At 37.7% G+C, this 22,842-nt stretch overlaps 2 protein-coding genes across 2 annotated transcripts; both read left to right on the top strand.

The window, feature by feature from the left end:
- Window positions 1-1,401: 1,401 nt before the first annotated feature.
- On the top strand, window positions 1,402-3,076 carry LOC113277953 (CRIB domain-containing protein RIC7-like). Its single transcript, XM_026526910.1, has 5 exons — window positions 1,402-1,709; window positions 1,813-1,969; window positions 2,067-2,179; window positions 2,272-2,371; window positions 2,484-3,076. The coding sequence occupies exons 2-5, from the start codon at window positions 1,924-1,926 to the stop codon at window positions 2,960-2,962; spliced, it is 738 nt and encodes a 245-aa protein (XP_026382695.1). The 5' UTR covers window positions 1,402-1,709; window positions 1,813-1,923; the 3' UTR covers window positions 2,963-3,076.
- Window positions 3,077-4,699: 1,623 nt separating this feature from the next.
- LOC113277952 (epsin-3-like) lies at window positions 4,700-6,558 on the top strand. The gene is made up of 4 exons (XM_026526909.1): window positions 4,700-4,986; window positions 5,134-5,256; window positions 5,348-5,509; window positions 5,931-6,558. Exons 1-4 carry the CDS (start codon window positions 4,880-4,882, stop codon window positions 6,442-6,444), a joined length of 906 nt encoding a protein of 301 aa, XP_026382694.1. The 5' UTR covers window positions 4,700-4,879; the 3' UTR covers window positions 6,445-6,558.
- The last annotated feature ends 16,284 nt before the right edge of the window (window positions 6,559-22,842 follow it).

Below are 22,842 nucleotides of genomic sequence, written 5' to 3'. Positions count from 1 at the left end.
CAGCAGCAATATTAGTTCTATGACAGATTCCTATGTTTTCAGACTTATGTGTACAGTATGGTATATCTGGAAAGACAAGTGCAACTTGATTTTTCAGGGTGTACAACTTAATATGCACAACTCTATCATAAGAATCAATAACCTGATAAAACAATGTGATTTTGCTAATGCTTCTTCTAGTTTTACTAGGAACAGGAAGATACTTCCTAAGGTTTGGTTTCCACCAGATGCAGGTTTTATTAAAGTCAATATTGATGTCTCTTATGTTTATGAAACAAGAAAAGGTAGCATTGGACTGATTGTGCGTGATTATGCAGGACAAGCATTAGCAGTAAAAGGTTTCAATCTGGAGGAAGAATTGGACGCTGAAGTAGGAGCAGAACATTTTGAATGTAAAGCTCTAATCAAAGTTGTTGAATGAATTGAAGAGAATGGTTCAATAAAGTGATCATTGAGACTGACTGTGAAAACTTGGTGAACTCAATTCATAGTAATGATCCACAAGTGAATTGGTTCAATCATTATTTAATTTTATAAGTCAAGAACAAGTTCTTAAAGAATGTTTTTTGGTTTTGCAAGTTAGTCAATAGATTAAGCAATAGTGTGGCTCATGAGTTAGCAAAAAAATCTAGACTTGAAGCAAATAGCTTCTCTTATGTCTCAATTTATCCTTCTGATATTGTGAAATGGATTGAGGACGACTATGTACTACTCCCTCCGTCCCACTATTAAGTGACCTAGTTTAAGTTTGCAGAATTTTTAAGACAAGCAAGGGAAAAGAGTATATTTAAGCATTTTTTACAATTGTACTCTTATGGATAATAACTAGTGAAATTTTGAAATGATTTATCTCTCACACTACACCACGGATGTTCGCAAACTTCATACCATTGAAAAGCATTTTAAAACACCTACGTAACGAATATAAACATGCCTATCAAATTATGAATATCTCTTATATTTATTATAATCAATTAAAAGGATAATTTTAGAAATATCTCTTTATTTAGTGATATAGATCACTTAATAGTGGGGAAAAATCCAAAAATAAATATGTCACTTAATAGTGGGACGGAGAGAGTATTTAAAAGAAACTGATTAATAAATTTTATTTAGTATCAAAAAAAATGTATAAATACACACTTTTAAACTGTCAGATTTTGAACAGTGAAATAACGGATATAAAGAGGTGGTGTATACCTAGCATTTTATTTTCATTACTAAATCTTAAAACAGAAATTTAATTTCGTTTCTACTAGGCATAGGCATGTTTCTAGCTTCTGAGTTTTTCACCATTCCTTCCCGCGGTTTTTCAGCAGACTTGGCAAAAACTCATCCTCTATTTTAGCTGTTAAATTTTACATCTCAAATTTCCTAGCCAGACGTTATTTTTCCTCAATTCCAGTATCTTTAACTTTTCTGGTAAAAAATTATGAAAATTTTCAGTCTTAACAAATAAAAATTGTTGCTTCTGAAACTTTTTCCCTTTAAGCTAGTTTTGTTTGTCTAACATCATTCTCTTTTGCATCTTGTTCCACAACAAATAAAGAAAATCGTTGTCAGAAGACGAAATATTTGGCTCGTCTTTTTTTCTGCGAAGATGAATGTTTCTGTCCTATAATACTATTATATCGTCTCGATTGGTAATATTAACGATTCGGTGCCTCGAATGATCGAGGATTTCATACATGCAAATTCGCTTTTGAAAGGTAAAACTCTTCTTTCAAAGTTTAAGATGTAGTTTTGCGGTTTTGTCAAAGTTGTGGTTATTTACGAATCAACAATATTTGTTTTTGTTCGATTTCTGATCAGCATCAAAAGCCTGACGAGCATAACAACAAGATGCGCCTCCTCACGGATGCTTCTTTGTGCACCAGAAAGATTCTTGCCGGACAACCTAATGCATGAGCACGACGAATTAAAATGAAGGGAATCTTAAAAGGCTTAAGATACATTTCGCAGATATTTGGTAAGTCAGATTTTCATTTTCTTGTCATTTTTTTTCAAAAAAAATAAAAATAAAAATAAAATAAACAAACAAATCTTTTCTTTGTTTCTATTTGAAGAAAATGATTACGAGGAGGAGGAGGAGGAAGAGATGCAAATAGGATGTCCGACAGACGTACAACATGTAGCTCATATAGGAGTCGAGGGTCCGGCTGTAGCTAACCCAAGCTGGGTAAGTTACCTAAATGCAACAATGCAATACTACGTTCCATGCATGGTTCTTGAATTGCGTATTTCATTACGTGTAACTTTACCACAATACAGATGAATGGAAAGAAATCAGAAGCTTCCGAGAGTGCATCCAAAGCAAAGAATAAGAAAGGAGAAGCCAATACCAAGTCCAAAGCCAAAAATGCTTCTCAAGGTAATTCATTTAAAAGTCTCACTTGCTGAATTTTCCTCCGGAAACTTTCCTACTATATCTGACTAAATCAAAAAGACTCATGAAATCTTTGTATATGCTTTATTACATGAAGATTTGAGCCAAGAGGGTACAGACCTTCCTCAATCAACACAAGACATTTCTGAAGTGGCAAAGCCATCGAGGAACCGCCGACACTCAACTTCCGTAACGCTGAACAGTTCTGAAACTCAAGAACTGGAGGTACCAAAGAAGTCATCACGACGTGGCCACAGTTTAGATTTAACGGAACAGAAAAAATCATCAGCAACAAAGAAAAGCAAGGACCACTCTAGTAGTAGTAACGAGGGACTCGACGCTCCTTCCATTCCAAAGTCATCTCGGAAGAAGAAACTCAAGGAATCACCATCTACAGTTGGTGTTGCTGCAACATCAAAGGACAGAAGAAAGGGATCCAAGGAGTCCAATTCTTTATCAACAAGTAATGTCCAAGTTCCAGGACCGGCGTCCGAACCCGCAAATAAGACCAATAGTAGTGAGTTGTCCCAAGAAGATTTAGATGATGATTTGAAGTTAGAAGAGAAGGGATTTTAACTTTGTATTTGTGGTTTATGTTGTTTTATTTATTTTTTTCAAAATCAATACCATGTAATTAATTTCCCCAATCCATGACGTATAAGAATTGACATGTTTGTTGGAGTTCTCAAAGCATTGCCCCAGCATAATCAATGTTCTGTCCTGTATCACTCAATGACTTATTGCATTGTGTGCTGGCTCAAACATGTGCACGAAATCATCTCAATGATGCATTTGAGTAAACCTATTTAATGGGATGCCAGATTATCACGCAAATGAATGATAATCAATCGTTTTTTAATACTAATTGAACAAGAAGTTATATATAGCAGTAGATGCGCAAGCCATTTGGCGCCTTGTGTTCAACAAGCTCACTGGGACTGTTCCAAAAGAGCTTGCACAAGCAAAAAAACTGAGATTTCTCCTACTAAATGACAACAGTCTGGATGGTGATCCTCTTCATTTCCTCAGTAAACTTCACGAGTTGGAAATTCTTTACTTTGGAAATAACAACTTTGGAGGAAGCATGTCCAGTGTGTTTGGTTCACTCAATAACCTCAAGATTCTTTCATTGAGTTCAAACAGTTTCAGTGGGTCAATCCCCAAAGAGATTGCCTCGACTCCAAATACTAGATTTATCAAGAAACAATTTCACTGGGATAATTCCTAGGAGATTACGTAATTTAACAATGCTACTAAGTAGATCGAACAATACGGTCTCACTTAGTGCTACGTATCTGGCCGGTGTGGAATTGCAAATGGTGAGCAAGGGGATTTTACAGTTTGAGAAACTGTATGGTTATAGATCAGGAATTGATATGTCCTCCAACATTCTTGAGGGAAACATTCCAGAAGAGATAGGTCTACTTAAAGGACTTTCTAGGCTAAATCTATCACACAACCGTCTCTCCGGTCAGATCCCGCATAGTGTAGGAAGCATGCATGGTTTAGAGTCTTTGGATTTGCGTTTCAACAAGTAATCTGGAATTATTCCGCAATCTTTAGTATCATTGGATTTTCTTGGTTATTTGAACCTGTCTTATAATAACTTGAGTGGTACGATCCCGGGAGGACCTCATATTGATACGTTGAGTGGAGACGGTTCTGCGTACCTCAACAATGTTTTATTGTGGGGTACCTTACAAAGAACGCTTGCGAGGGCGACCAAAACAATGATGATGGCAATACTAATTCCCGAAATAAAATTGATGAAAATTATCAAGATGATTCAAAAAATAGGTGGCATTTTTCCATTTTTATGGTGTTGTTGCTTTGGGATTTATAATTGGATTTTGGGGTTTGTTCTTTGGATTACTTTTGAAGAAAGATAAATGGTGGTTCGGGAATTGGAGATTTGTTGATATTGTTGCACTCAAAATTGTTCAACTGTTCCTGAAAATTTGATAATCAATATTTTTCCATATCTTATAATTAACTAATATAAGAAGCATATTGGCTAACCAAAAGAAATTTTATACTCCTCTACAGGTTTTGACAATTTCAGGCACTTTTTGCAGTAGTCGCTCCACTACAAATAAATATTGAAAAAAAAAAATGAGCCCAATTTTTTATTAGGGTCATAGTTTGTCAGTATAAAATCCCCCCTATAGCAGCCATCTAAATTTAGGCCCATGTTTCTGGATCTCATTTGTTCCTGAATCAGTCATCCCTTTCCTACTATGACCGAAAATTAAGTCCACCCAATAAATCTCTAGTAATTCACAAGGTTATAAATTACCTATCTAATCAAAGCTTCATATTTTTCTTAACGACATTTTCATTTCTTACACTTTTTGAGTATTATAGAAGCCTTTCATAAATTGGGATTTTTGGCGACTTATCTGGTCTCGGGAAGCCAACATTTGGCGGTACAAACTTCATATTTTGACATTGCACATCGGAGAAAACCTTAGTTGAGTATCTTGGAGGAAACAAATGGGAACTTTATTGTTTGATGAGATAAAGAAGAAAACATCCGACTTCCTTCAAGAGAAATATAAAGTGGCTCGATTAGCTTTAACCGATGTTACTGAAGCAGAACTGTAAGAAATTTTCGGATTCTTATTTCATCTTTAATATTTGTACAACTAAAAATGATTGAAAATATGCCATTTGCTTGTTGATAACGCGGTGATGCGTTTTCAACCCTTTCCTATTCTTGACAATGTTACATTTATCATTTACAAAAGGTTGGCTGAGGAAGCAACAAACTCTGATCCATGGAGTCCGGATGCCAGAAAAATGAATAGAATAGCTGATGCTTCATTTGATATTGATGATTATTGGAGAATTGTTGAAGTTATTCACAAGAGGTAATTTATTGTTTGCACATTTATTCACTAAATCAGGTTGTTCTCATGCATTTGGTTGAATTATATTTAAGAATCCTCCTCACAAATGCAGATTGTATGCGGTCGATTGGAAGGAATGGAGACAATCCTACAAAGCCTTGTCCTTACTTGATTATTTACTAACTCATGGTCCTGAAGATTTTGCGGAGGAATTTAAATGTGATGTTGATGTCATTGAAGAGCTAGGTGCATTCAAATATATTGACGAGAAAGGGTAAGATATTACTCTCATTTTCACTGCATACACAATGATGGAGCATGATCCGTTAACATTGTGAGATGGTAATTATTATCAGATAATTTTAGCACTAATATGTCTATGGACACCACCAGTTCAAATCTACAAATGATCAGGTTGCATGTCGAAAAATTTACTCATTTTTAGGAGAATGTATTGCACCACGCTTGGAAGAATATTTTACCAAAAAAATTGGTTATTATCTGGTCTCCTCAAAACAGTTGGTGTGGATCTAACAATGCCAACAGGTCCTACCTCTAAAATAATATTCTCTCTGATTTTAATTGGCAATTTAGAAACATGATAGTAACACTTTTCAAAAAACAAAAGAAATTGATATGGTTGTTAATTGCATGTTGGTCCTTTAGGTATTTATTTTTGTTATATGGCATTACAGGTTCAATTGGGGTGCCAATATGGAAAAGAAATCGGAAAGAGTTTTAAACCTGCTAAAGGGGGGAGAGTTTTTAACGGCTGCTCGCTTGAAAGCTTTAAAAATCAACAAGGAAATCAAAGGGTTTGGAAACTTAATGGGTTCCCCGCGGGCATCAACATCGTCACCATCATCGTCTGGTACATCAAGAACTTCATTCGGATCATATTCTCTTACAAGTTCAGTGTGGAATGAATCAGAAGATTATTCAAGTAAACATGAACAAAATCTTCCTCGAAAATCTCACATGGAAAACTTCCCTTCACCAAGAGGATTACCTTCGGAAGAGGGAACACACCTTTGGGATAACCCTATTCTAGAGGCAGGGTCTCTCTTAGATCCAGATGAGGAAGAAGATGAAGAGAAGATAAATAATGCATTCATATGGGATAACGAGAAAGCAGTAGCGCGAAGCTTTTCTGATGTCGGAAAGGAGATTAAAAAGAAACTGTATCGTCAATTTTCTACAAGATGCTAATACGCTCATAATATGCATTAAAGGGTTCTTCAGTTTTCTTACATTAACTAGTACTATGTGTATATATATATATATATATGATGAGTTTGGTATCGAGAATCTCTTAATAATCTAGTTTTGATTTTCTTTTTCTGCACCTTTGAGGCCATATTTTTTGAGTTTTGTTTTTTCTCGTTTTTATATATCCTCCAATCAAAAGATTCAAAAGATACATAGTTAGCGGTGCGTCTGACTACTTCATATAGTAAGGGGATACTTGAGATCTATAAAGCTGATTTGTTTGACACGATAGTATTAAGTTGTTATTATAGTCCCATATTTGTCGAAGCGATTATGAGAAATATTTTTATTTTTAGGTTGAATAGCAAACCGGTCTCATGGTAGATAATCATGGTGTTGACGGATGAAGCCGGTTAATAATGCCAAGCCTCAAACCATCGGATAATGTGACGTCCCAACCTAATCACATGCTTAGATAATATGATTACAACCTAATTGAAGCATTAAATTTCGATTTTCGATTTTAAGAATCATAATTACATAAAATACTAACAACAAAACCCAAAACTCTTTAATATTGTATAAATGAATATCTCGAGTGATTTGAATATAAAAATGTGTTTTTTACATATTAACAAATGGGTTTTGTTATCTTGTGCATGAATGCACAAGATAACACCCAATCATTGCATCGGGAGGTGCAAAAAAAAATTAAAAAATAAAAGAGATGGTGTAAACTTGCATTGGAGATTGCAAAACTTCACTCTCAATAGAGGCATAGTTGGTAAATCTATGTTAATTTGCAATCTCCAATGCAAGTTTACACCATCTCTTTTATTTTTTAATTTGTTTTTGCACCTCCCGATGCAATGATTGGGTGTTATCGTATGCATGGATGCACAAGATAACAAAACCCTTAACAAATAATACATATATAAAAGTTATACAACATCTAATGTGATACATCGTTAAACTAAGTGAAAAAGCGGGGGTCTAACAACCTCACCCATTATTTCGCTTAGAAATCTATATGGACAAACTCCAATATACTTTCAAGAGAATCAGCTAGACAGTTAGACTCAATCTTAAGAAACATGTATCAAAGAGTTAATATCTATATCTCTCAATTCAACTTGCAATCAGCAAATAGAAATCTGCGGGCCCGATTGAATATAAGAGATATAAACTTGAATAGTACCAAAGACCAATGTTCAAGGATCAATTAATTTCAATCAACAACCAAGGGTTAGATTTCACAATTGATCGATACAATGCACAACCTGTGATATTTAAATTATATAACAAAATATAATGCGGAAATGAAATAACACATACACCATAAGTTTTGTTAACGACGAAACCACAAATGTAGAAAAACCCTGGGACCTAGTCCAGTTTTGAACACCACACTGTATTAAGTCGCTACAGACTCTAGCCTACTACAAACTAACTTCGGTCTGGATTGTAGTTGAACCCCAATCAATCTCACACTGATTCAAGGTACATGTGTGCTCCTTACATCTCTGATCCCAGCAAGATACTACGCACTTGATTCCCTTAGCTGATCTCACCCAAAACTAAGAGTTGCTACGACCCAAAGTCGAAGACTTTAATAAACAAATCTGTCTCACACAGAAAAGTCTATAGTAATAGATAAATCTGTCTCCCACATAAATACCTACGAGTTTTTTTCCGTCTTTTGATAAATCAAGGTGAACAGGAACCAATCAATAACCCGGACTTATATTCCCGAAGAACAGCCTAGAATTATCAATCACCTCACAATAATATTAATCGACTAGCGAAACAAGATATTGTGGAATCACAAACGATGAGACGAAGATGTTTGTGACTTCTTTTATATCTTGCCTATCGGAGATGTAAATCTCAAACCAATCTTACGATTGTACTTATACGATAAAAACAACAAGATCATATCACGCAACTACAGAGAAAATATTTGGGTCTGGCTTCACAATCCCAATGAATTCTTCAAGTCGTTAACCTACAGGGTTCTCGAGAGAAACCTAAGGTTAAAGGAGAATCAACTCTAGTCACAACTAGTATCACACAAGAGGTGTGGGTATTAGGTTTCCCAGTTGCTAGAGTTCTCCTTTATATATATTTTTCAATCTAAGTTACCTTGGTAACAAACCATTCAATATTCACCGTAAGATGAAAACCTGATTAGATTCAAGCTAATATCTTTCAACCGTTAGATCGAACTTAGATTGTCATACACAAACGAGATTAACTTAATTTAGGTTTGATTAATTATACCAAAACGTGTACACTTAGTTGGTTCAACAGTAGTTAACCAAATGGTTAGCCATATGAGCACTTTCATATCAACCTTATTCATCTTCACCACAACTAGTTCAAATGACTTCAAAAGAACTAGTTAGAGAGTTCTTCAATTTCTTAGATCATATAGAAGTATGAAAGACACAATCAAATAAAAATCGGTTTGATTCACTTGAATCAATTCATTAACTTTATAGCCACGGTTTGCAAAGATTGCATTCCTTATTATATAAATGTTTAAGTTCATGAAAGGACCGATTTTATAAAGTAACACACTTAAGTATGCGTACGTGTATGCGTACTTAAGTAACCGGATTTGAGTTTGTTTAAGTTTCCAAACTCAGCAGAAATTCACGGATGTGAACTTTCCGCCAATATGCGTACAGGTACGCATACTTACCCAGTCTCCATCAACCATTTGTATACACACAAGTATGCATACTTTAGGTTCCCGGTTTTTGGACTTGTACACTAATGTGAGAACACACTATGCTTATATCCAAAGATGGTTACATGTTCTAAACTCTCATTTAAATCATTGAAACTTTCTTAGAGGATGTTATATAGTTGTTATTCACAAACTATTTTTTATCAAAGCGATTTTCAAGATATTGAAATATCAACATGACTTTCGTCACGAGTAAAGATGAACTTAGCTAAAGTGAAAGCTTACCAAAACATATTTCGAGAAATTGATAAGCGAGATAAACCCGGCTTGAAATAGCAAATGTGTATAATCGAAGTCTATATAGCAATACGACTTTTGTCTCAAAATATGAGATACAATAGGTAGACTTTTGAGTGATAGATAAGTTCAATTCTCCACATACCTTTTATCGATGAAGTTCCACCAGCTCCTTGAGTAGAGGATATCTTCTCCGAAGATGCAGTCAATGTTGTTAATCACAAGCTCAATGACCTCGAAACTCGTGAAGCTCCTGAACGTGAACTTTGTTGTAGCTTGTGATCGGTTTCAGTTTTTTTATACTTATGTATAGGAATCTTCTTATGAGAATTTTATTATTTTTTTTGTTTAAGAAGGATAAATAGGGTTTAGAATAACCATTATTGTGAGTACACATAGCTATGTCCAACGTTTTCATATTGCAATGTTTTTGGATTTATTTATTTAAATTCGAAAGTTTATTTGGAAGATGATTTTTGCAGTATTAATCTTTATGGATTTATATATTGAAAATTTCTATGGGATATGTGTGTTTGGGTCCGTGAACTATGATTGTCCCATACGTGTTCAAAAGTTATCTCTTTCATATGTCGATATGCAAGTATTGAATAAAGATCGAATGAACTTTTGACATACAAAAATTGAACCTATTATGTCATTATGCAAATAATTGATGGAAGATAAGATGAATTTTTGTTTACAAAGATTATGTCTATTATATGTCATTGTGCAAATAGTGATGAAAATAGAATGAATCTTTCGCAGTGTTGATCTTCCCTGATCCATTTTGATGTATATACTGTGCGGCTCCGTAAGGATACTTATGTGAGCATTTCCAACTAGACTAATCATGAATTCTTTTGTGGTTAATTTGGTTGAGTATTCCGATTAAATTAATCAATCATAGGTTCTCTTGTGGTTAATTTAATTGAGATTGTCGGATACAAATTCATATTCTTATGTGATTTGTTAATGTCCAAAAGAAATCCTTCTTTTCTTGTAAAGTAAGGTCGCTCTTGTCGTTCTTTCGGGGATGACATTTTATGAGGGAGAGTTCTTTTGAACTTGCGCTTAATTTCCATATCTTTGTAGGGAGTGCGGCTGTGGAATATTATAAGGGTTATCTTGTATCTTTATAAACTCATTGATGAATGCATTTAGCTTCGGCTTTATGATTGCTTCTAAAAAGTTGATATGTGCTTTTCTTTGGTCATGAAGTATCTCTATGAAAATTTCATGAGGATCCCACTAGTTTTAGTACCTTTGCAAATTTTATTGACAAAAAAGGGGATAATTAATGTGTAGTTCACACTACGAATACATATGGTTTTCGAATCATTATGTAAGGGAGAGTGGTTTTTATGTGAGATGAAAGTATTGAATAAGGGGGATTGATACATATCACCATAGTATTGTTGTCAAAGTTGTGATACAATTGAACTTTGATGATGTGTAATGATACTATAACATTGTATAACAATGATTGAGAGCTTTTGTTTTCTCATTGTTATGGCTACGGATCTTCAACAACTATGATGCTGAATTGAAAATCTATGGAATCATGGGAGTAGTTGGAAGTGACAAAGATTTCGAGTAACGTTGATGAACCAAGGAGATCAAGCATGTGGACGAGAAGCTACAATGTTTATTTATTTTGTAATCCATATGTATTGATAGTTTTGTCACTAAAATTGACAAAGGGGGAGATTGTTAGAGCACTGCTCGGTCGAACTAGCAAGCGTTTTTGTCTCAAGCTTGTTTGTAAAGTTTAGTTTCCAAACCTATATGTCTTGATTTCTAGTCTACTTATAGCTAAGTCTCGGACTGGGATAGTAAATTGTAGTTGAGCTCCAGACTCCACGACGATCATCATTTATGAAGACGAAGAACTACTCAAGGAACCAGTGGATCTTCATCGACTAAAGGTATGTGGAGACTTGAACTTATCTATCACTCAAAAGTCTACTTATTCTATCTCCTATCTTGAGACAAAAGTCATATAGATATATAGACTTCGATCATGCACATTTGCTATTTCGAGCCTAGTTTATCTCGCTTATCTATTTCTCGAAATATGTGTTGGTAAGCTTTCGCTTTAGCCTAATTCATCTTTACTCGTGACGAAAGTCATGTTGACATTTCAATTACTTGAAAATTTCTTTGATGAAAAATAGTTTGTGAATAACAACTATATAACATCCTCTAAGAATGTTTCAATGATTGAAATGAGAGTTTAGATTATTTAACCACCTTTGGATATGATCATAGTGTGTTTACAGATTATTGTATAAGTCCATAAACCGAGAACCTAAAGTACGCATACTTGTGTGTGCACAAAATGGTTGAAGGATACTAGGTAAGTATGCGTACCCATACGCATACTGGCGGAACATTCACTTCCGTGAATTTTTGCTGAGTTTGTTTTTTGGCGAACTCTTATCTTGTTACCTAGAGTACGCGTACCTGTACGCATACTGGCGGACAGTTCACTTCCGTGAATTTCTGCTGAGTTTGGAAACTAAAACAAACTCAAAACTGGTTACTTAAGTACGCATACCCGTACACATACTTAAGTGTGTTACTTTCTAAAATCGATACGTTCATGAACATAAACATTTAAATAATAAGGAATGTAATCTTTGCAAAACGTGGCTATAATGTTCATGAATCGATTCAACTGAATCAAACCGATTTTGTTTCAATTGTGTCTAATATAAAGATCTAAGCAATTGAACAACTCTCTAACCATTTTTTTTGAAGCCATTAGAACTAGTTGTTGTGAAGATGAATAAGGTTGATATGAAAGTTCTCATATGGCTAACCATTTGGTTAACTATTGTTGAACCAACTAAGTGTACACGTTTAGGTACGGTTACTCAAATATAAATGAAACACATTTCATTTGTGTGTGACAATCTAAGTTCGATCTAACGGTGGAAATATATTAGATTGAATCTTATCAGGTTTTCATCTAACGGTAAATATTGAATGCTTTGTGACCAAGGTAACTTAGATTGCAAACCCTGATTTCAAATCTATATAAAGGAGAACTCAAGCAACTGGGAAACCTAATCCCCACACCTCTTGTGTGATACTAGTTGTGTTAGCTAGAGTCGATTCTCCTTTAACCTTAGGTTTCTCACGAGACCCTGTAGGTTAATGACTTAAAGACTTCATTGGGATTGTGAAGTCATACCCAACTATTTTCTTTGTAGTTGCGGGATCTGATCTTGTCGTTTCTATCGTAAGAGCTCGATTGTAATAATTGGCTTGAGATTCATATCTCTGATAGGCAAGATAAAAGAAGTCACAAACATCTTTGTCTCATTTTTTGTGATTCCGCAATATCTTGTTTCGCTAGTAGATTAAGATTATTGTTAGGTGATTGACAAATCTAGGTTATTCTTCGGGAATATAAGTCCGGGTTATTGATTGGTTCCTGTTCACCTTGATTTATCAAAAGATGGAACAAAACTCGTAGGTATTTTTGTGGGAGACAGATTTATCAATTCTCGTACATTTTTTTGTGTGATACATATTTTTTATTAAAGTCTTCGACTTTGGGTCGTAGCAACTCTTAGTTGTGGGTGAGATCAGCTAAGGGAATCAACTGCGTAGTATCCTGCTGGGATCAGAGACGTAAGGAGCGCAACTGTACCTTGAATCAGTGTGAGATTGATTAGGGTTCAACTACATTCCATACCGAAGTTAATTTGTAGTAGGCTAGTGTCTGTAAAGGCTTAATAAAGTGTGTTGTTCGAATCTAGACTAGCACCCTTGGTTTTTCTAGTTTCTGTGTTATTTATTTTCTGCATTATATGTTTTTATGTAATTGAAATATCACAGGTTGTGTGTTGTATCGATCAATTGTGAAATCCAACCTTTGGTTGTTGATTGAAATTGATTGATCCTTGAACATTGGTTTTTGGTACCATTCTAGTTTATATCTCTTATATTCAATCGGGCTCGCATATTTCTATTTGCTGATTGCAGAGTGAATTGAGGGATAGATATATTAACTCTTTGATATATATTTCTTAATATTGAGTCTAACTGTCTAGTTGATTCTCTTGAAAGTATATTAGAGTTAGTCCATACAGATTGCTAAGCGAAATATTGGGTGAGGTTGTTAGTTCCCCGCATTTTCAGGGTTATCTTGTATCTTTATAAACTCCTTGATGAATGCATTTAGCTTAGGCTTCATGATTACATCTAAAAAGTTGATATGTGCTTTTCTTTGGTCATGAATTATCTCTATGGAAATTTCATTAGGATCCCACTATTTTTCGGACATTTGCCAATTTTATTGACAAAAAGGGGAGGATAATGTTGTAGATGGTGGATTTTCAACAAGGGTTAAAATCATAAAACCATAATCGTAATGCTCTTGATCCATCAATCAGCTGAGTATTGAGGCTCATGTCTCTCGTTGAAAGCATGAAAGCTCATGCCGCAAAATCTTTGACTGAGAATGATGTCTCTCAAAGTATATGTAGATGTGTAGTATCTCAGCTGAGGCAACGGCACATCTCATGAATACTGAGCAATTTCAGTAATTATTTCTATAGAGAATCGAAGGATTGGACGTCTCCTAGACAGCATGCCTGCTAGTATAGAGTAATAACGTCTTCAGGATACAACAAAGTGTTCCCTGACTATATAAAGAAAATATGACGTTTCAACAAGTTCATGTTTCTCAATTCTCAGATAATTAATGCTCCTAGACAGCATGCCTGCTAGTATAGAGCCATCAGTTAATTATCTATAATCATTAACTGAATATTCAACAATATTCAGCGATTCTTCGTAATATTTCGTCACTTCAATTCGTGGTTCTTCTTAGCAGAATTCCACGGGTTAGTGATAAATATTCAACTTACGGGCATCTGAGCAGCTCTCGAGTAAGCCCCTACCAAAATGGTGCAAGTGTACTCAGCGATAATGCACAAATGAGCACCTGAATGCGCAAACGAGCATTCTAAAACACGAAGGAACGATGAACCTATACAAAATAGGAAGAAAAATAATAAATAATAAAATATTAAGCAAGACATTGGGGACTGGGCCCACCGACCGTCCGGTCGTGCCGTGGCCAGTCCCACATCCAATTTTATATTTTATTATATTTTTATTATTTTCCCTGATCTCATGAAAATCCCTTCATTTGAGCAAATCTCCTTCGTCTCAAGGAAACTCCCCAGTCTCATGTGTTTCCTTATATCAAAGAAATAATAAAATTTAGGAAAGGTGTCGCGGGACCGGGTCCACTAGCTGGCCAGCCATGTCCTAGCCGTGGACGGTCCCACACCTCATGACTTCTTATTATTTTATTATTTCCCTCATCCCATGAAAATTCCCTGATTTCATGATATTTCCCTCAATTCATGAAATTAAATAAATTAGGGAGAAAACGCACGGGACTCAAACTCATTGGCCGGCCGGCCATGCCCTAGCCGTGGCCGGTCCCACACACCCATGTCTTATTATTTTATTATTATTTGTTTCCTCATCTCATGGAAACTCCTTCACTTCAAGGAAACTCCCTAATTTCAGCAAACTCCTTGAATTCATGAAATTTCCCTTAATTCATGAAAATAATATAAATTTAGGGAAACCCGTGGGACTGGGCCCTAGCAGGTCGGTCATGCCCTGGCCGGTCCCACGCGCCCCTTATTTTTATTATTATTATTTATTTATTTTATGTTTCCCTCATCTCATGGAAACTCCTTGATTTCAACAAATTCCTTGGTTTCAACAAACTCTTGGATTTTATGATAATTCTCTAAAATCATGAAAAATATTATAATGTTAGGAAAAGTGCCTTGGGACCTGGCTCTTTGGCCGAACGGCCATGCCTTGGCCATAGCCGGTCCCACATTTCATGATTCCTTCATTATTTTAGTATTTATTCTCATGAAGTTTTCCCGGTTTCAGCAAAAATCCCTGATTTCTTCATATTTTGTCAAAATATTGCTCAAACGCACACCGGAAAATATCGAAACTCTCAGGACTAACCACGGAAATTATGGTGACACGGGCATGTCTCCTTGACCGACAAAGGCCATCCCTGAGGCTTGCAAAGAGCCGGTCCCGCGTGTTTTAACAATTTTGACCTAATTTGCTCAATTGCTCATATTGGGTCCAAACTCTTCTCAAACAACTTGGAGTTTGCTCACACGGCCATCAGCTGGTCCCACGACCACCAAGGTCCGGTCCCATGACCCCTTGGTCGGTCCCTCATCTCTCGATAATCAGTTTCTACTACCTGATGCTCACACAAGCGCTTTTGAATAAACGAGATGTCAATCACGTCACATGGGGATTAACTAGGGTTTTGGTATGGCGGTCTAAGGCACGTGTGTTCATACACACGATGAGAATGTGAGCAAGTCGTGCAATTAGTTGAAGGAGTTAGCAAAGTAGTGGATGGAAAATCAACTAAGTATCTGCACGATGAGCAACTGGTTTTGACACAATTTCCCACTTACCTACTCTTTGATTTCAACAACTGTCACACTTCATGGGATCAAGGTGTTTACAATTCCAGCAATATAAATAAGTCTCTGAATCCTAATTAAAACAAGACAAGAATTTCTCGACAAGTTCACACAGACAATCTTTCGTCTACACGAACTCATCGTCTGAGCAATCACTCTCAACTGATTAGAATTCAATCATTCAGAAATTTCTTACACAGAATACACAACACACCCACAATCTCGATCACCATTGATCTCACACATTTCTTAGCTTCCCTCCTACAGATCAACCTATACTCTCTTGTGACCGAATTGACTATGGAACGGCCATTGTCTTGGTTTAGTCCGGAGTCCTACAGATTGATCTCTTGAACTTAAAGCACTCCCTTATTGCAGTGCATCTGTGTGAGGTTAAACACTTCGCTCAGTTCAGGGAGACTCCTCCGCACGGTCATCTCCCGATCCCGTAAAAACCAGCAAATTGTTTTTCCCCATCTACAGATTGGCGGCCACAGTGGGAGGTTAATCTCTCGGTTGCAATCCCACATTCTCACAAGATGGTTGGTCATAGGTCTACTTCAGCAACTCTAGGTTCTCTCCAGATTCTTTCAAATGGCAACGCTCCTCATACTCGCTCAAACGACTCTGGTAACGTTCATCATTCTTACTTCACTACTGCTTTTCCCTCCATTGATACCACCGATGGATAAATCCCGTCATCGGCAGAATTAGCACGAAGGCAAGGAATTTTAGCTGGAAACATCAATCGGTTAAAAGAAGCGATTGATAACCTCTTCACCTGCATGGTGGAATTGACGAGGCTCTTGGAAGCTGAAATGGTGGAACGGCCAAATTCTACTGACGCTCCTCAAGCCAACAGTTTCACTACTTACGAGAAGCCAATGGATCAGGAAGTCACACACTTGATTGAAAATCTATGTGAACTCCTGTACTTCTTAAAGGATCAACGTACAAACACGTTCGCTGCACTCAACCAAATATCATCAGACGTGCAACTAACTCCGTCATGCCTAGCAGTTGAAGAAACATCCATGATGTCTGAGCACTAGATAAACAGTATCACGTTCGGAGAAGAAGACCGTATGGAAGATGAAGGGCACAATCGAGCATTGTACGTGACAGGTTTTATCAGAGACTCCAAATTCAAAAGAGCTCTCATCGATACAGGCGCTTCCACAAATATTATCACTATGAAGACTCTAAAAGCGTCCAAATTCTCGCAGAATAAAATTGTTCGTCATCCCATCTTGATGACAGGTTTTGAAGAAAGCCAGATCCATACATATGGATACGCATACATAGACTTGAGGGTGGGGCCCATTCAATCGAAGGCCAAATTTCACGTGATCGAACAAGAGCCTGATTACCACATGATCCTTGGAAGACCGTGGCTCCATGACAATAAAGTGGTTCCTTCAACATATCATCAATGCATGAAAGCTCTGCTCAATAACAAGATCGTTCGTATTGCAGCTTCATCATCTCCTTACGCTCCGGTCTATGACGCTGAATTCCTTGAATCTCAGAAGGACATCCCTGAACCTCCCAGGAAGATTTACAGCATTCCACTCCCAAGCTGGAAGTCCATTGAAGAAGTTTTTGACAAACTATCGTCCTCAGGCGCTAAGCCGATCAAGTCATCTGCTACACCGGTCAAGCGCCACAAGGACCGGGTCTCAACTCCGGGATCTAATTTCATATCCAGTCATGATGCGGAAGGGAGGATCATTTACCGCCGACGCAAGGATTAGCAATTAACAGGGGAGAATGATGAAAAGTCTCCCCGCCCAGAAGAAACATGTCAGAGCAAACCATCACTCGATGAGGAAGTTCAGGATGCTCCACGACAATTACAAGACGGCACTGATTCCACCACTGACGATCTCGAAACGATCAACATATGGACGGAGGAAGATTCAAGGCCAATTTTAATTAGTTCCATGCTGTCACCAGAGGAACGGACGGAGCTGATAAATCTACTGAAAGAATATCATGATGTTTTTTCTTTGACGTACGATGAAATGCCTGGACTAGACGACAATTTAGTTACTCGTTATCTGTACATCACTCCTGGATCTAAAGATGTCAAACAACCGCCTAGGAAGTTCAGATACGAAGTCGAGGAACAAATCAAAGTTGAGATCCAGAAGTTGCTGGCAGCAAAGTTTATCAAACCCATTCAGCACCCAACATGGTTAGCAAACGTTGTCCATGTCAAGAAGAAAAATGGTCAAATCAGATGTTGTGTTGATATCAGGAACTTGAATAAATGTTGTCCAAAGGATGATTTTCCTTTACCCAACATTGATATGCTCGTTGATGCAACCAGTGGTCACGGTATGTTCTCGTTTATAGATGGTTAGAGTGGATACAACCAAATCAAGATGTATGAACATGATGCCAACAAGACCGCATTCCGTACTCCTATCGGGGATTTTCACTACACTGTGATGCCTTTTGGATTGAAGAATGCAGGTGTTACTTACCAACGATCCATGACCGCAATATTCCACGACATGATGCACAAGCAAGTGGAAGACTATGTTGATGATGTGCTGGTAAAATCAAAGACTCGAGCATCCCACCTTGAGTTTTTGAGACAAGTTTTTGAAAGATGCAGAGAATACAAATTAAAAATGAATCCTCTGAAATGTGCTTTTGGCGTTTCCTACGGAAAGTTTTTAGGATTCCTGGTCACTGCCGAAGGAATCAAAGTCGCACAAGAAGAAAGCCATTACTACCATGCCTCCTCCACGCACTGTGAAAGAGCTCCAGAGTTTTATGGGCAAGGTAAATTATATCCGACGCTTCATTCCTGGATTAGCTCAACTCACTGCTTCGTTCACTCCTCTGCTAAAGAAAGGATCAAATTTCACATGGACGACCGTCCAACAAGAAGCATTCCAGAAGATATAGCAGATATTGCTATCACCTACTGTCATGAAATCTCCGGTGCAAGGACGACCATTAATACTTTATACAGCTTCCAGTGATGTAGCTATCGGAGCAGTTCTTGCTAAAGAAGACGAAGAAGGTATCGAACGTCCAATCTACTATTTCAGCCGCACAATGAGAGATGCTCAACTCCGATATCCAAAAGCTGAAAGAAAGTGTCTAGCATTGGTGCATGCGATCCATAAATTCAGGCATTACTTGATGTCCAACAAGGTTGTGCTTGTCTCCAAAGATGACCCTATAAAGTTTTTACTATCAAAGCCCGCCTTGATGGGGAGACCAGCAAAGTGGCTACTTCAGATGTCGGAGTTCGACATAGCTTGTGTACCCCCTAAAGCAAGCCAAGCAGTTGCATACTTGCTCGCCGCTTTTCCAGGGGAGGATACGACGATGTTACATGAAGATGTGCCTGGCGAGTTTCCAGAAATCTTAGTCATCAAGGAGGATACGTGGCTCTTATACTTTGACGGGTCCGCCACTCCTAGCAACGACACCGAAGGAGCGGGCATAGTTCTAGTATCTTCATATGGTGAAGTCTACTCACATTCATTCAAACTGGATTTTCACTGCACCAACAATTCAGCGGAATATGAGGCTTTCTTATTTGGTTTGCCCCTGGCCAAACAAGCAGGAGAAACGCACCTTGAGATAAGGGGAGATTCAAATCTACTGGTCAATCAAATGAAAGGAGCATATTCTCTCAAAGAAATCACGCTCGCACCATTCATAACAGAAGCTCAGCGTATCTTAACCCATTTTGCTGATGCCACAATCGTCCATACTGGACGAACTAACAACATGCATGTTGACTGTCTAGCAACTCTCGCTTCTAAACTACAATTCGAATGAGCGAAGAAAATAATCACGGTACAAAGGCGTGTTGTATCATATACCTGGATTGCTCAAGTCGAAGACATTCAGACAAACGATTGGCGAGCATCCATTATTCATGAATTGAGAAATTCTCTGTCATAACGGAAAGTCAGCCTCAAGGAACTAAAGAACTACTTCTTTCTTCATGGAGCATTATATTATCGGAATCCTGATGGGTCTTTATCACGATGCCTTGGAGACGATGAAGCAGGAGAGCAACTCAAACGTGTACATGAAGAAATCTGCGGACAGACGTTAGTGGTAACACTTTACAGAAAACTTCAAAGGATGGGATACTATTGGCCTTCCATGGAAGCTCAGTCAAGAACTCTGCAAAGATCTTGTCCCAATTTTCAGACGCCTACTCATCATTTAGAAGCTTCGATAGTTCACCACACTGGGGACTGGAGAGAACCTTACATCAAGTACCTTAGGGACAATGAGCTGCCATTAGAAAAGAAGAAACAATCAAGCTCATTCAGAGAGCTAAAAGATTTGCCTTTCTGGATGGAATCTTATACCGCAAAAGTTTTGGTGGGAACCTGCTGAGATGCTTATCTGAGCATGAAATCCCAACAATTTTAAAGGAAATGCACGACGGAGAACATCAAGGAAAAAGGAAACTATTTCTCCAGATTCATGAGAAATATTATTGGTCGACCATGGAAGACGACGCAGCTGCACACATTCATAGGTGCCATCAATTCCAAGTCCATGGTAATCTCATCCATACTCCTTGTCTCTCGTTGAATTCTGTGAATAGTCTGTGGCCTTTCTATAGCTGGGGACTGGATATAATAGGGAAAATCAACCCAGCATCTTCGAAGCAGCATGAATACATCATCACTGCAACTGAGTATTTTACCAAGTGGGTTAAAGCTATCCCTCTTCGAAGGACCACTGGAGTCACGGTCGCATCCTTCATCAAGGAACACATAATATGCAGGTTCGGTGTTCCTAAGCACATCATCACTGATAATGGAACTCCTTTTTCCAACAAACACGTGACAGAATTGCTCGAGGAATACGGTATCAAACGAGTTTTCTCCACACCATACTATCCCCAAGGAAACGGAAAAGCAGAGCGCACTAACAAAACTTTGATCTGAATTCTCAGCCGAACAATTTATGATAATCCTATGACGCGGCATGAACAATTGCCTATGGATTTATGGGACTACCGGACCGCACCACGGAGCTCAATCGGGACTTCACCATACTCTCTTGTCTATGGAGCCGACGCCATACTCCCAGTAGAGATCAAGATTCCTTCAGCAAGGATCGCCGCATCCAGTGGAGTACAATGGGATGAAGCTGAAGTGTCCAACTCAAGGATTGCTGAACTGGACATGCTTGAGTCAAGGAGGGCTAAGGTAGAGAAATACGTGGAAGCATACAAACAAAGGATTTCCATATCTTACAACAAAATGGTAAGGCCTCGAACATTCCAAGTAGGAGATTTGGTACTAAAGACAGTAAAACACATTCAACAAGATATGTCTGCTCCCAAGTTCTCTACGAAATGGGAAGAACCATATGTGATCATCAAGGCAGTGCCTAGTGGATATTACAAGATCTTAGCCATTGATGGAGGAGTGGAAGGAAACATCATCAATGGTAAATGGATCAAAGCATATTATGCCTTATCCATAGAAAACCATTACCTTTTCATTATTACAAGCATTTCTCAAAATGTAATTTACATTCCTCCAAAGAGTATGCAAAATAATTCTTTGTTCATTAAAACATTTCATGAATGAACAAAAATTTCTTTCCATGATCAATCATTCTACCTAAGAAAAAGCCTAAACCTATTCGAGAACAACAATCATAAATGCTCACTTAGAGTAAACCATCCACCAGAGGGTAATTCTTAAAAAAAAAGCCATGTTGAGCTTCTTCTGAAAGTTTCTGGTCTTCACTTTCAAGTCCTGGACAGCCTTCTCAACTCTTGCGGACTCTAAGGCAAGTGCCTTCTCCTCTTCCAAGAAAGCAGTTGTGGTAGAAATCGCATCAGCAGCAGCTGCCGGCCTGTGAATGTTGATCATCTCGAGCCGACGACGAAGCCAGCCTATGTTGAATCGCAAGATTTCACAGTTTGAAATCATTTTGTGCCACCTGTGCAGTTCATGATTCTTAACATCTCGTAGATTCATCTCATTCATCTCTTCGATAATCGGTAACAATCCTGCAACCGTAGTCAGAATGGTTAGGAGAAAGCCTCTCCATATTTATGTCGTAGAAATGTGCCCATACCGTCTCCAAATTTTGGTATACAGAGATACGTGACATATGGGAATGACGAATCCACCAACCACCTCATTATTTGGGGAAGTATTAGTCATGGGAGCTTCAAAGGGGAGTCCAGCTGTTGGATACTCGTGAACGTGAGATCTAACCCCAGCCTCCACAGAATCAGTAGAGTCTTCGTCAACATGGTTGCTGCTATCGTCAAACACGACCACGGACTTACCATTTCTCCTCTTTATAGCATCGACAACAACGTGCACATCAACTTGCGATAAAGAAGTTTTCAATTTCAGATGAAGATTGGATAAACCTTCGAGTGAAGCTTCAATCAAGAAATCATAAAATTAATCACAGATGTGCCAGTATGAGCCGACCTATACCGCGCAGGGACTCTAACAGTCCGCTTGGGTCTCTAGTTATGAGAAGAAGATGGATTCTTCTGATTATCCTGCAACAAATTATTTTCCTATGATCAATAACTCTGATCAAATGGAGATGAAAAGAATATACAACTTACTGAGATGGACGCTTCTATTTCATGCTTCGACTGAGGTTCGCTTCGAGAAGACATACTACTGCTGGACATAGCGACGAAAGGTATGATAATCAAAATTTTCTCTGCTCGATGAAATTAACTCAGGAATGGAAGAAATATTTGCGTAAATGCTAAACCCTAAGTCTTGGAGATATATATGAGATGCGGTGGGTGCTTATATTCTGTGAATAGTCAATTCAGTTGCGAGTTTTACTGAAACCCTAAGTTTCAAACGAGATCAATACTGGAGACACGGAGGAAAATAACGTATTGGGGACTGACCAAAGATGGATATA

The sequence above is a fragment of the Papaver somniferum genome, chromosome 5 (assembly GCF_003573695.1).
Source record: "Papaver somniferum cultivar HN1 chromosome 5, ASM357369v1, whole genome shotgun sequence".
Taxonomy (NCBI): domain Eukaryota; kingdom Viridiplantae; phylum Streptophyta; class Magnoliopsida; order Ranunculales; family Papaveraceae; genus Papaver; species Papaver somniferum.
Note: the sequence above shows the minus strand (reverse complement) of the source record. Positions and strands in the feature narration are given on the sequence as shown.